Source organism: Asterias amurensis, chromosome 7 (genome assembly GCF_032118995.1).
Source record: "Asterias amurensis chromosome 7, ASM3211899v1".
NCBI lineage: Eukaryota > Metazoa > Echinodermata > Asteroidea > Forcipulatida > Asteriidae > Asterias > Asterias amurensis.
The window spans coordinates 12,533,055-12,545,923 of record NC_092654.1 but is presented as its reverse complement, the minus strand read 5'-3'; the positions used below and the strand labels follow the sequence as shown (position 1 = coordinate 12,545,923).

Below are 12,869 nucleotides of genomic sequence, written 5' to 3'. Positions count from 1 at the left end.
ATTCAGTCGATGCGGAGCATCGGATTATGGCCCTCCAAACACGTTGGTCCTCCATTGCTGTACGTAGCTCTTCCCGACGCAGTCCAGAGTCCCGGCACAAGGTGTCCACATAGGTGGATTTGAAACCGTGCATTTGAAAGGATATTTTGGCAGGTAACCTTATTCTGGTATTTAGCAAATTATTTTGTCCTTTGGCCCTTAGAGTAGCTCCATGAAAGTGGGCTCACGACATTTTCCCTTGTCAGAATGAGTTCAAAACTGGTTTGTTTTAATCAAGTAGTTAAAACTGATGTATTAACTGCGAAAAAGAAAAATTATATTATCTGGTTTGCCCAACAATGATGAATGATACGCACTGTTCTCTTAGTGCTTCTTGAGCAGGGGCCAATTTCACGGCTCTGCTTACCACCAAATTCTGCTCTTACAATGACCATTCTCCGCTTACTTGAAAGTGCCAAACTTCTGCGCTAGCTGTGTAAGCCTAGAATACCTAGTAATGTGGAGTACGCATGCCCCACAAAATGCCCTGCCAAACTATGAAATAAGCTTGACGAAAGTGCAAAATTTCTTGCTTTCACAAGCTACGATTATTTGCTTACAGTAGGTAGAGCCATAAAAATGGGCCCAGATTTCTTAACCGCCACACCACTGGGCTGGCCCCATAACAAGAGCAAATTGCAGTGGGTATTGGCACACATTTAAAACTATGTTTAAATGTTCTCCATCTCACACAAGAAACTGACCTGTCTCTGCGGTCCTCTTTCATCGTCTAGTTCCACCGTCATCAACGCCGACGCTCCCTTCTCATTGATGGTGCTCCCAAGACCTTGCCAGAAGAAATACACACATCGCTCTCGTCCATGGCCCTGACGCTTGGAGAGATTACCCTTGAGATCACGCATGCCTGGTGAGAGGGATGAGACAAGGTTAAAGTTAAAGTATCCTTCCATGCTTTGTTTGTGTCATCCTTTTCTTTGCTTGCAAGTTATCATGTGTGTGGCTGCAGATAGCATGTCTGTTGGACCTGTGTGCTCAGGGCCCAGTTTCATAAAGCCTGTAAGCACAAAAACTTGCTAAGCACAGAAAAGTACTGCTTAACAGAAACAGGATACCAGCCAAATTTACATTAAGTTTACACTGTTGTGGCTGGTGCCTGAACTCATTTTTGCTTAATAGTATTTTCCGTTTAACAGTTTCATGAATTTCGGCCCTGGGGACAACATAAATGACAAATTTAAAACCAACCCAGATATTATATCTTTCATGAAGGGACATTTATACCTGGTAGACTGAACAATACAGAACTTTCTTAAGTTACAAATGTAACTATGATTAGCAGCTGTACCACTCTTTAAAAGGAAAAATTCTAAAGCTAGAGGAACGAGAAAAACTTGTCCACCTTTAATGGTTGCTAAATAAAAGGGCATCATGGGTAACGGGCATGGGCTTGTGAGGGCGCTGATACTTGAACAATTTAACCATTGAGGCTTTCGGCCTTGGGAGTAATGCATTTGCAAGAACTAGCAGGTCTGGCAAGAGAGGGCCCATTCTGGACTAAATCTACCACAAAGGGACTGATCTTTACCTGTACTCACGACCTTGTACTGCCACCGCACCACGTAGGTGTCCCCTTCATGGAATTGCCCGAAACTCTCCTCTGGCAAGATGCTATGGTCAAACTCCATAATGTGCCACATGACAACAGATAATGTTTGAATCTCATTGCCTCGTTGATCGATCTTCTGGAAGTGGGCTGAAAGAAAAAATGAGCAAATGGTACATCACTAAAGAGGTTGAACATATGTTTTTGCTACACCACATTAACAGATTATGAAGTTTTATTGGTCGAGAACCAATCACTTTTACTTTACCCTTACCTATATCTTCTGCAGATTTAGCTGGATTTGAACCTGGAAAACAAAACAAAATGAAGCCTGTGAGTATTTTATTGATGTTGAATATACAAAGAGGTGATAGGCTGTTGAAAAACGGCTCCCTCTGAAGTAATGTTGTTTTTGCGAAAGGGGTAATTTCTCACCTAAATATTTTTAAGACTTCAGGCGTGAAGGATTTATTAGGCATCTGAAGGCATACAAATTTGTGCAACAACTTAAGGGTATTTTTTTCTTTCATCATTCTCTTGCAACTTCGATGACCAATTGAGTAAATATTTTCACAGATTTGTTATTTTACGCCTAATTATGTCTGGATACAACAACTGAGAATACTGGTCTTTGATAATTACCAAATGTGTCCAGTGCCTTTAAACCAATAATTGTTTTAAGGTATTATAATTTGAAAATCAAATAAGAAGTAAAACAAGTTTGGTGTTTCTTAAACTACTTGTGGAGTGGACTGACCTTTCCCTCTGCCAAGGTTTGTGTTTTCCAGGATTATATCTGGTTTCTCTTTGCTGAGCTGAATCATCTTACTGGCATCATAAGCAACAAGTTCAGGAGCTGCCTCGCTCTATAATAAAATGACATCAAGAAGGATTGATTATAAATATAAATATTAATTCAGTAATTATTAAGCCTAAAAGTGAAAGCCTGTTAAATAATTTCTTTGTCATAACCATTGCTTACTGAAGGGCATATAAGCACACGCTACAACACACAAGGGCAGTTCTTAGAAGAAGATTAGTGACATGACAATGTAAATCCTTTAAGAACAGGAATTTCAACTTTGAGAGGGCAAGGCCATTTTCATTTGACAAAGAGTAATTCCATTGGAAAATCTTCCGATAGAACATACATTGGAAAAATGCACACTAAAACACACGAGGGCAGTTTTGAAAAGCAGATGAGTGATATAGACCTTTTAGCAAATACCCATTGCGTACGCGCTAAATGTTGAATGAGGATCATGCTGGTCTAGCTAGCGATCACAGCTACACCAGCCTGCACCTCATTCCCGAGTATTTCCGACAAGGTCTATGACAGCGTACATCCTTCAAGAACATCCTTATCAGGAACTTCATCTTCCATAAGGCCATTTCTCATTTTGATAAAGGTCACCGGGAAAATCTTACAGTCAATGGGAAAACTTTTGGAAGGGCACCAAGGCCAAGACTGGGGCAACAGAGGCTGTAGCCACTGAAGTACGAGGGTGGGTGTTTTGATTGTGAAGGGGGGAAGGGTATCATCTTCAACTCACCTTTTGTTCATCTTCAGAGCTTCTGGCCTTGATGACCCTTGTATCACTCGGCCAATCGATGAACTTGTTCTGGAAGAGTGTTGTCTCCATATGCTCTGTGGTCTAAACACACACAAAAAAAGAAATAATTCTTTCAATAACAACAATGACAACAACCTTTTGCATTAAAGTGGTCGCATTCTCGAGATATCGCCGAAAAATCCGAAGCGAATATGTTCGCGCAGGAAGAATAATCCATAATAGGCTAACCCAATCTGAGAAATGTATCTGACAGTAACGCTTATCTTTTTACATAACCACCAAAGGTTTCTTAAAATGCTTTATACAACCCAAAGCTGCTGTAGGCTTCAAACCAAATAGATTTTTTGCCGTTAATTTTAAGAGTGATACCCAAACGTATACCTTCCCCCTCAAAGGACGACCTATGACCCCTTGCAAGCATGTCACATGCAGCGACTGTGCCACGCTCACCATTTTGGTGGTCAATAGGTTTACGTGTAAACGCCACGTCGCCTAAAATGCACACTTCACTGAATAATAACGGACAGTTATATTGCCCACCAGTATGGCGGTTTCAAGATTTTCTGATGAAATGGGTCAATATGCATAATTTGAAACTGTTAAAGGGAAGGTACACGTTTGGTAATTACTCAAAACAAATATTAACTTAAAAACCGACTTGGTAACGAGCCCTGGAGAGCTGTTGATAGTATAAAACATTGTGAGAAACGGCTCCCTCTGAAGTAGCATAGATTTGAAATAGAGGTAATTTCTCACTAAAACAATAAAACACTTCTAGCTAGAAGTCTTTTATTCCAATCTGGAAGCACACAAGTTCGTCCAACAAGGATGTTTTTTCTTTCGTCATTTTGTCATCTTGGCTGCTATCTGACTCAGACCCAAAATCAAAGACCAATTGAGCTCAAATTTTCACAGGTTTGTTATTTTATGCATATGTTGAGATACACCAAGTGAGAACACTGGTCTTTGACAATTACCAATAGTGTACCCGCCCTTTATAAAACAAAAAACCCCAAAACATACCTTTCCAAAGAGAGCCCAGTCTGGTCTGGCTGTACCGTGTGTAGGTTTCTTGGATTGTCCCGGCCATACTGGATTGGAATCGAACTCTCTATAGTCATAACCCCTCTCCCACACAATCTGAGCTAACTTGGCTGCTATCTGACGCTCTTTACTTGAAGTCTGCTTACCCTGCCAAATGTACAACTCAGACCCAAAATCAAAGACCAAAATCTGCGGGAAAGGACAAAACAATGACCCTGTCAGTTTTCCTTTGCGAAAAAGGCCTCAAAGCGCTAGATACAAAAGTAAAAGCAATTTCCAAAATACAACATTACAATACAGAGGGTTTCCGAAGAAAACAACTTAAAAAGACAATTAAAAAAAAAATGCTACAAGGCAGTTTAAGAAAAAACCCAAATCAGGCAGTTTAAGAAAAAACCCAAATCTGGACCAGCCAGTGAAAAATTAGAAACAACTCTACAAAAACAGTTAAAAAGGAAACAAAATACAATTGATTAAAATAATATTGCCTAAAAAGTGTGTCTTAAGATGACGCTTAAAAGTGTCAATATAGCCAGATATAGCCAGATTGACTTCAGTTGACTGACCTCTTTAGATTTGAGCATAGCAAACTTAGGCGGTGCTCCCCAGTAGTCATCGTATGGCACCAGTGACTCTCCTTCTACTTTGTACACCATGTTGGTTTCTGTGATGTAAATCTCATGTAGTTCATCATCGTCAATACGTGCAATGTCTGAAAGTGAAAGTATTCTAAGTTAACAAAATAATTTACAAAAGATAAATTATTGGTTGCCTGATTTAAAACAACTTTGTTTTCAATATCACTGTGTATTTTACCTGTAGAAGCTTCAGCTTCACTAGCCGTCCAGTTTTTTAGGAAAAAAAAGTGAAATCACAGAGCAATATTTTCAATGGTGTCACATTAATCCAATGTACATGCTAAAATAATTTTTGAGAAATTGTTTTACAAATTTCTTAAAAAGTACAGCACCTCAGCTAATAATATTTTCAGGGAATCTTTCTTTTATCAGAGCATACTGATCGAAACGTCGAGTTAACCCAACGGTTCTTTTCAGAACCACCCCAACTCATTTAGAGATTGTTATTACATGGTGTTACCGCAAACTCTTCTATATCTTTCTTTTATCATTACCTTAGATAAAGTTTAACCCTTTAAAGGCATTGGACACCTTTGATAATCGTCAAAGACCAGTATTCTCACTTGGTGTATCCCAACAAATGCATAAAATAACAAACTTTTGAAAATTTCGACTCGATTGGTCATCAAAGTTGCAAGAGTATAATGTAAGAAAAAACACCTTTGTTTCACAACTTTGTGGGTTTTCAGATGCATAATAAAAAGGCTTCAGCTGAAGTGTTTTGTTATTTGAGAGAGAAATTCCCTCTTTCTCAAAAACTACGTTACTTCAGAGAGAGCCATTTCTCACAATGTTTTATACCATCAACAGCTCTCCATTCCTTGCTTCAAACCGACTTTATGTGCTAACAATTATTTGGAGTATTGACCAATAGTGTCTAGTGCTTTTCACATGTAAAACCAATGTAGTCTCCATCTTACCATGAATGTTGTCTGCACCTCCCAAAGCTTCCATAAATCGCTTCCAGTCCCTGTTGGACCCGAGGGGTTTACCATGTGCCTCTTCTATCGTAACCACTGAGGGCGCTTTGCAGCCGAGGTCACGGGTGCTTTGAATCATCTGTGACATTTCTGAAGCCTGTGAGTGGGAACCGAAAAATGATTACAAAAAGACTTTGACCTTGAAATAAAAATGTGAATAATTGTTTGCAGGTGCAATTTATTGACTACAAAAAGTGATTGACTATTGGTTCATTAAACCAAATTGGGAACATTTTCATGCGATGGGGGATTTTTTAAATGATACCAGGTGTCCCACTCGCCAGTCCTTTTCTATTGTTATCATCACTGAGAACAATGGAAAAGGACCAGAGAATAGAATGCCCACTATTGTCTCTTAAGTCCCCAAATTGTATACAGAAATTGTCTCATAAATAGTTATTTACTAAGCTGTGGAGATTAAAAAAAATATACATATATGATTGATTTGTTCTGGCAAAACCTTAACCTATTGAACCTTTTATCAAAAGTGAAAAAATTGAGGTATACTTTGATTCGTCAGGACGTTTTCTTTCATTTGATCATGTTTTTTATATATTGTCTTCACAACCGCAAACAGTGGCTGAGAGTTGTGCGTGACGTTTAAAACCATCTTTGTTTCTTCAGCATTGACACAAAGAATTTACTTGAAAATAAAGAAAACCAAGGTTGCTGACCTTTGACCTTTCTATAACATTTGAATACTGTCCGATCCACAGGTAGCACTCTTTAGGTGTTACTAAAACGAAGCAGTCACCGGTGTTTAGCATGTCGGCGTCGGGCTGGACCAGGCGTACCTGAACAAACCGCCTCCCTAACAATGAAACGAGTGAAAAAACAATGAGCCTAAGACAAGTACATATATGTACCGATGATTTTCAATATATCTCGTCCTTTCTCGACCTCTTTTGACACTTTCGTCCCATTTTTATAGCAAAACAGGTTATCTCTGTATTTGGTTTTCTCAAAAGAAAATTGGCAGCGAATGTTTCGCAGGAGTTGACCACAAGTTAACTGTTGCTAAAGATTGACGTCAAAATTTGTATCGCATCTGCAGGAAGTATGAGCTGGGCTTCAGTAAAATATTGATATTGACCTCTCACCTTTGACCTGAATGAGCATCTTGTCAGTGTATGGTAGTAGCTGAGACAGTTTTCCATCCATCTCCCGTACGTCTTTGACCTTCTGGAGTTTGAGGATTCCTTTGGCAATATCCTCCTTACTTGCAAGACCCTTTCTGGCCGAGATGCTAAGATGATGCGACTTGGAAGACACTACGAGAGCAAAGATACACAAATTATTATTTATTTCCAGGATGTTTTTTTTTTCTTCTCGTTTTTTTTTTTAAGTTTTGGAAAAATGAAACCCGCTAATGTAACACCTGTTCAAAAATTAGGTTTGACATGAGAATTTGTGGTGAAGTTTTCTTTGTATTTTTTTCAGGCCTCTCCCCAAAAAAAACTAACAAATTTTAAGTAAAAGGGCGAGTGTCTTCACGATCATAACAGGCCTTTTGCTCTTTTTTTGATATCAGAGGTTTAACATGGTCTGAACAAATGAACAACAATTGATTTTTGAAAAAAAAAGCAATTGATGTTAGTTGGTTTTCCTGATTCATAATCTGTACAGAGCACACATCAAAAGGGATTTGGCCAATAAATTAAACATTTCAAACTCTGTCTGCAATTGCTTTTGGTAAATAACCACAAAAAGAAGAAGAAAAAAAGGAAATACCCTACATTCAACCCTTCTTGAGTTCATGACGGCTTGTCTGTCCATGGGCTCCGTCTCGATAATTTCCTTCTTTATTTCCTCATACTCGCTGATGACGTTGGTTCTCGTTTTCAACGCTCGGATGGGATTCTTGGCACCAGGTGCTCGTCGCTTCGGTCTTAAGGACATCCGATTGCGGGAGAGGGCTGTCAGCCTGCAGCAGAGAGAACATCGGGGGAGAATTGTTTGAGAAATCAGTTTCAGTTTATACAGCTTGGGTTCGACTGTATAGGCAGGTGGTATTAATGTAAATATTTCTTTGCAATTTCTTTTTTTTTTTGCTCCCACTTCCCGACGGTCTGTAAAATGTGACTACAATATTTCATTGCAATTCTTTTTATTTGTTCCTATTTCATGACTGCACTCCCAGGGGAGGGGGGGGAACATCACCACAGTCAGAGAAACAGTATCTGGTTGACATAAACTGACTCTGTGAGATTTTTTGTTCAAGTTGCCTCACACACAGCAGGGTTTCAAAGAATTGTCTTAAGCTCATTGAAAACAATCCAGCGCCCAATTTCATAAAAGTGCTTAAAAATAAAAAATATTTAGCAGGACGGAGCAGAATACCAGTCACAAACTGTAGGCCTACTAGTGACATGGTACATGTACTTTGGCTGGTAACCTAACTTTGGTAAGCATAATATTAGTGCGGTAAGCTGTTTTTTGTGCTTAAGCAGCTCTATAAAATTGGGCCCTGATCTGAATAACTTTAGGAATATCTCACTTTGGGAAGTAATCGTCCGAGAGGGCGTCAAAATCAGACACTGTGACATCGTCAAGAGACGCTTTGCGACCTCTCGGTAGCATTGCCGCCTCTGTGATGATCGTTGAACTGCTGCTGAAGAACTCTGCAAAGGTCTCTCCATCTGGCTTCATCACCGCTACCTTCTTCTTGACGATGCGGAAGCTGGATTCAGAGGAATCAGACTCGGAGGCCGTGACGGTGGTCGAGGAACTCTGTCCTCCGGGTTGTTTGTCTGGGTGGTGGGGAAAAGGATTCAGATCAAATTGCAGGAAATTCCACTTGGTGATCTCACAAATTCAATCAAGTAAGATGGGAAAAAATTTGCATGGTGGAAGTAAAACTAACAGAGGTTTGCAAAACACCACTTAAATATCCCTTTTGAGTAGTGTTGGTTCTGAAAAGAATTGATGGTTACGGCTCAACGTTTTGATCAGTATGCTCTGATTATCTTTAGGAGAATGCTGGACTCTGTTGCTGGATGCTGCTTTTTAAGTACTTGGCCAACTGGTGCGCGAAACAATCATTTAAACACCCAACTCATTCAATTTCAAAAGCAGTAATTCAATTTCACCAAATGTAAAATTAGGAAGTAGAAATTCAACTTCAAAATATTCAAAGTGTAATCTTCAATGCCTATAAATGAAATGACATAAATCTGAATGAGAAAACAAAATCATGTGTGCAGGCAAACGAAATTGAATGTAGTAATAGTGGAACCCTAATGAGCCGGGTTAGGGGCAAATGCGTATTTGAGTGCGTGTTAATAAATCTGAGTGAATTTTTACTGAAATTGGCAAGGTAAACCTATAAATAAAGTGTCAAGCATTTACAGAAAATGGTCATTTTAAAAAAAACGTGGTTTGGTAATATTCATCCCATCAATGACTGTAAAGTTAAGATCTCCAACCTGATACACTGGCTGTATTGCTGCTTGTGCTGTCACTCTTCTCTTCATTTTTGTCACTCTTGTCTGATTTCTCCTCTCCGTCTTTTTTATTATCGAGTGTCACACGACCTTGGAAATCAGGAAAGAAAAATGTAAGTATGTAATTTTGGATGATTAAACATCACCAATTTTTGTTCATTTGCTATGCTCTGAAGCCCTATTACTACTGGGCCGAATTTCATAAAGCTGCTAAGCACAAAAATTTGCTAAGCATGAAATTTCTTCCTTGGTAAAAACAGGATTACCAACCAAATTTCAATTTGTTGCATATTCCTTGTTACTGGTATTCAGCTGTTGTTTGTTCATCCTGACAATCACGTTGCAATTTTGTTGGTAATCCTGTTTTTACCCTGGTGGCAACCCTGAGGATCGCTTTACCCCCGGTCTGCCTCGACAAATGGGCAAACCTCAGTGAATAGCCACCCCTGCTCTGGAGTAGGAGTAAGCGGTAAAACCCTGGGGTATTCTTGAAACATGCAGAAGGAAACCTGTGAAATAGGAACCAAAGTAGGGACAGTGTGAAGGTGCAGCAGGGTAACGGTGGGGTTAAATAAACTCCTGGGTCTCCCCAGGGTTGTATACCACAGGGATAAGAGCTACAGTGTGAAAAGGGCTTGAACATATTGTAGTAAGCACAGGCTGATCACAAGCCAGTTCCGTGTCCGCTGTGTGACCTCTTCATGGTCTTGGACATGTGCCAAGCATGTGTCGCGGAAATGCAGCGAGCTTTCAGCCTGTGCCTTGTCGTTTAAAGGATTCGAGTACTTTTTCAAAATGTCCATAGATTTACATCAAACTTACAGGGTTTGAAGATAATGATAGTAGAAAGCTTCCCTTCAAATATTACAGACTGAGGTGCTGTAGTTTTTGAGAAACGAGGAAAACAATGTCATGAAAATACGTTGGTAAATGCTTAAAATAATTTTCACGACATTGTTTTACTCATTTCCCAAAAACTACAGCACCTCATCAGCACGTAATATTTACAGGAAAGCTTTCTACTATCATTATCTTCAAACTGTGTAAGTTTTGTGTAAATCTGTGGACATTGTGTTTTTTTGTCCTACAAAAAGTACATACACCTTTTAAGAGAGAAGACTCTTGTAAGCCTCACAGAAATCGAGAAGAATTATTTATGTAAGTAAAGAGAAGTGATCTGATTCAATGAAAGAAGCATTAATCAGCCTCACAGAAATCGAGAAGAATTATTTATGTAAGTAAAGAGAAGTGATCTGATTCAATGAAAGAAGCATTAATCAGAGAAAAGAAATCAAAGAAACCAAGAACCGTTTCTGGGTCCATATTTACTTTCTTATTGTCTGACGTGTTATGGTTGTTAATCAGAGTTAGTCCTTAGATAATTAAAGGCCTACGGCTGCTCCCCAGGCACGTTACCATGCCAACAATGATTCTCCACTCACCTCTAAATGACCCTCCTCGCTTGACCCTCAAGCTCCCACCCCTCTTCAGTTGAGGTGATGTCTCGACCACATCCATCCCAGCTTTGGTCATCTTGCCGGACACTGTGAACTGCACCGCATCCTTCTCCTCCACCCGTTTCTTCCAGGTACCCTGACTCGTCTGGATCAGCTCCAGTCTTTTTGAGATGCTGCACGTAGCAAGATCAACATCCTATTGGATGAATAGAAGGAGATATTAGGTTTATATTCATTGATTAATTCTGGTTGTGAAGCCACGAACTCTCAGAAAACAGTACTTAATCACATTTCCAGAGTAACCCATGGAGTTATCTATTTCAAGGCGCTTTTATAGGAACAGTTACCTCAGTGCTAGGGAAGAAGACAATTCTTTCAGTGACTAGCCAGCAGGACCAGTAAGCCTGTCATTTTACTAGTCCACTAGCTTATTTAAAGGCAGTGGACACTCAAAATTACTCAAAATAATTATTAGCATAAAAACTTACTTGGTAACGAGTAATGGGGAGAGGTTGATAGTATAAAACATTGTGAGAAACCGCTCCCTCTGAAGTGACGTAGTCCACAAATTTGATTTCGAAACCTCAAGTTTAGAATTTGCAGTCTCGAAATAAAGCATCCAAGAGCACACAACTTCATGTGACAAGGGTGTTTTTTCTTCCATTCTTATTTTGCAACTTTGTCAACCAATTGAGTTCAAATTTTCACATTTTTTATTATTATACATACATGTATGTTGAGATACACCAAGTGCGAAGACTTGTCTTTGACAATTACCAATAGTGTCCAGTGTCTTTAAAGCCATTATACACTTTCGGTAAACAGTATTGTCAAAGTCCCACACTTCGTGTATCACAACTTATATATAAAATAACAATCCTGTGGAAATTTCGGCTCAATCGGACATCGGAGTCGGGAGAAAATAACGGGAAAACCCACTCCTGTTTTCGCGCGTTTCGCCGTGTCATGACATGTGTTTATAACAAATCCGTAATTCTCGCAAACAGAATTTATATTGTTTTACCGTTTTCTAAAAAAGTAAAGCATTTCATGGACTAATATTTCAAGAGAAGTCTTTCACCATTACCTTCTGTAAACCCTGTAAATTATTTGTAAATCTGTGAACTTTTTTTTTTTTCTGTACCGAAAGGGTCCAATGGCTTTAAAGGAACGTTACAGAATTGGTAAGAAACAAAAATCGTGAGGATCACAGATTTACATAAAACTTACACGGTTCAATGATGATGATAGTTGAAAACATCCCTTAAAATATTTCTGTCTGAAATGTCATATTTGATGAGAAATAAATAATCTAACTACGCGTCTGGAGTTTATTGCTCAGTGAGCGTTTTATTCATTTTTATTCAAGTTTGTAATCGTTTTTTTCCCTCTATTCTCTTGTGACCCAGATGGCCGATCGATCTCAAACTTCTACAGGTTTTTCAATTTATGTATATATGGTGGTTTACATTAAGTGCTTACACTGCCAGCAACTGTTTTGTTAGCAAAAACCAATTCTGTAATGTTCCTTTAAGAGTCCATATTTCATATTAGTGATGTTTATTAAACACTCAACAAGCCATGGAAACCAGACCAATTCAGGCCTTGAATAACACAGAGGCCATGGAGCATTGGTCTTGGCCTTTGTGTCTTTTCAAAAGTTTTCATAGACTTTTTATATTTTCTAAAGGAAAGTGCTCTTTGCAAAATTAAAATGGCCTTGCCCTCTCAAAGATGAAATTCCTGGTCTGCCAGTTGGAGAGACTTTTGACCAGTCCTTGGGCGTCTCAACCAACAATAGACCGATCCAGTAGGCTCCGCCCACGAGGCACGTGTGAGAACATGTGGGGCTCTCCTAATGCCTTTCTGCATAACTCTACCCCGCGCAAAGCATATGCGCACGCATGTCGGACCTTAGTGTTGGACCTTCGTTGCGTTGTGATTGGTCAATACGCAATGGGGCGGAGCTTAATGGATCGGTCTATTGGCCAGTGGACCACAAAAGGTAGAATACTATAATCATTCTGAAGCTTAAAATCCGATCAAATCAATTCAGTCAATAAAGTTATTTGATCAATGCCATTTTTGTATTGAAACCACTGACAGTCTTCTGAATTGCTAACTCATAAA

General features: G+C 39.2%; 1 protein-coding gene across 3 annotated transcripts in view; it reads right to left on the bottom strand.

Annotated features, from left to right (window-relative positions):
• The window catches only part of LOC139939492 (uncharacterized), a 180,274-nt gene that overhangs the window by 11,256 nt on the left and 156,149 nt on the right, over window positions 1-12,869 (bottom strand). For all 3 annotated transcript variants that reach the window (XM_071935452.1, XM_071935453.1, XM_071935454.1), the window contains 14 exons: window positions 10,725-10,935; window positions 9,265-9,372; window positions 8,337-8,589; window positions 7,576-7,763; window positions 6,940-7,110; window positions 6,514-6,650; window positions 5,780-5,936; window positions 4,788-4,933; window positions 4,201-4,410; window positions 3,157-3,258; window positions 2,361-2,469; window positions 1,878-1,910; window positions 1,586-1,753; window positions 744-904 (listed from right to left, as the gene is read on the bottom strand). In XM_071935452.1, coding sequence (XP_071791553.1) covers window positions 744-904; window positions 1,586-1,753; window positions 1,878-1,910; window positions 2,361-2,469; window positions 3,157-3,258; window positions 4,201-4,410; window positions 4,788-4,933; window positions 5,780-5,936; window positions 6,514-6,650; window positions 6,940-7,110; window positions 7,576-7,763; window positions 8,337-8,589; window positions 9,265-9,372; window positions 10,725-10,935 — 2,154 coding nt within the window. The remainder of the gene's footprint in view (window positions 1-743; window positions 905-1,585; window positions 1,754-1,877; window positions 1,911-2,360; window positions 2,470-3,156; window positions 3,259-4,200; window positions 4,411-4,787; window positions 4,934-5,779; window positions 5,937-6,513; window positions 6,651-6,939; window positions 7,111-7,575; window positions 7,764-8,336; window positions 8,590-9,264; window positions 9,373-10,724; window positions 10,936-12,869) is intronic.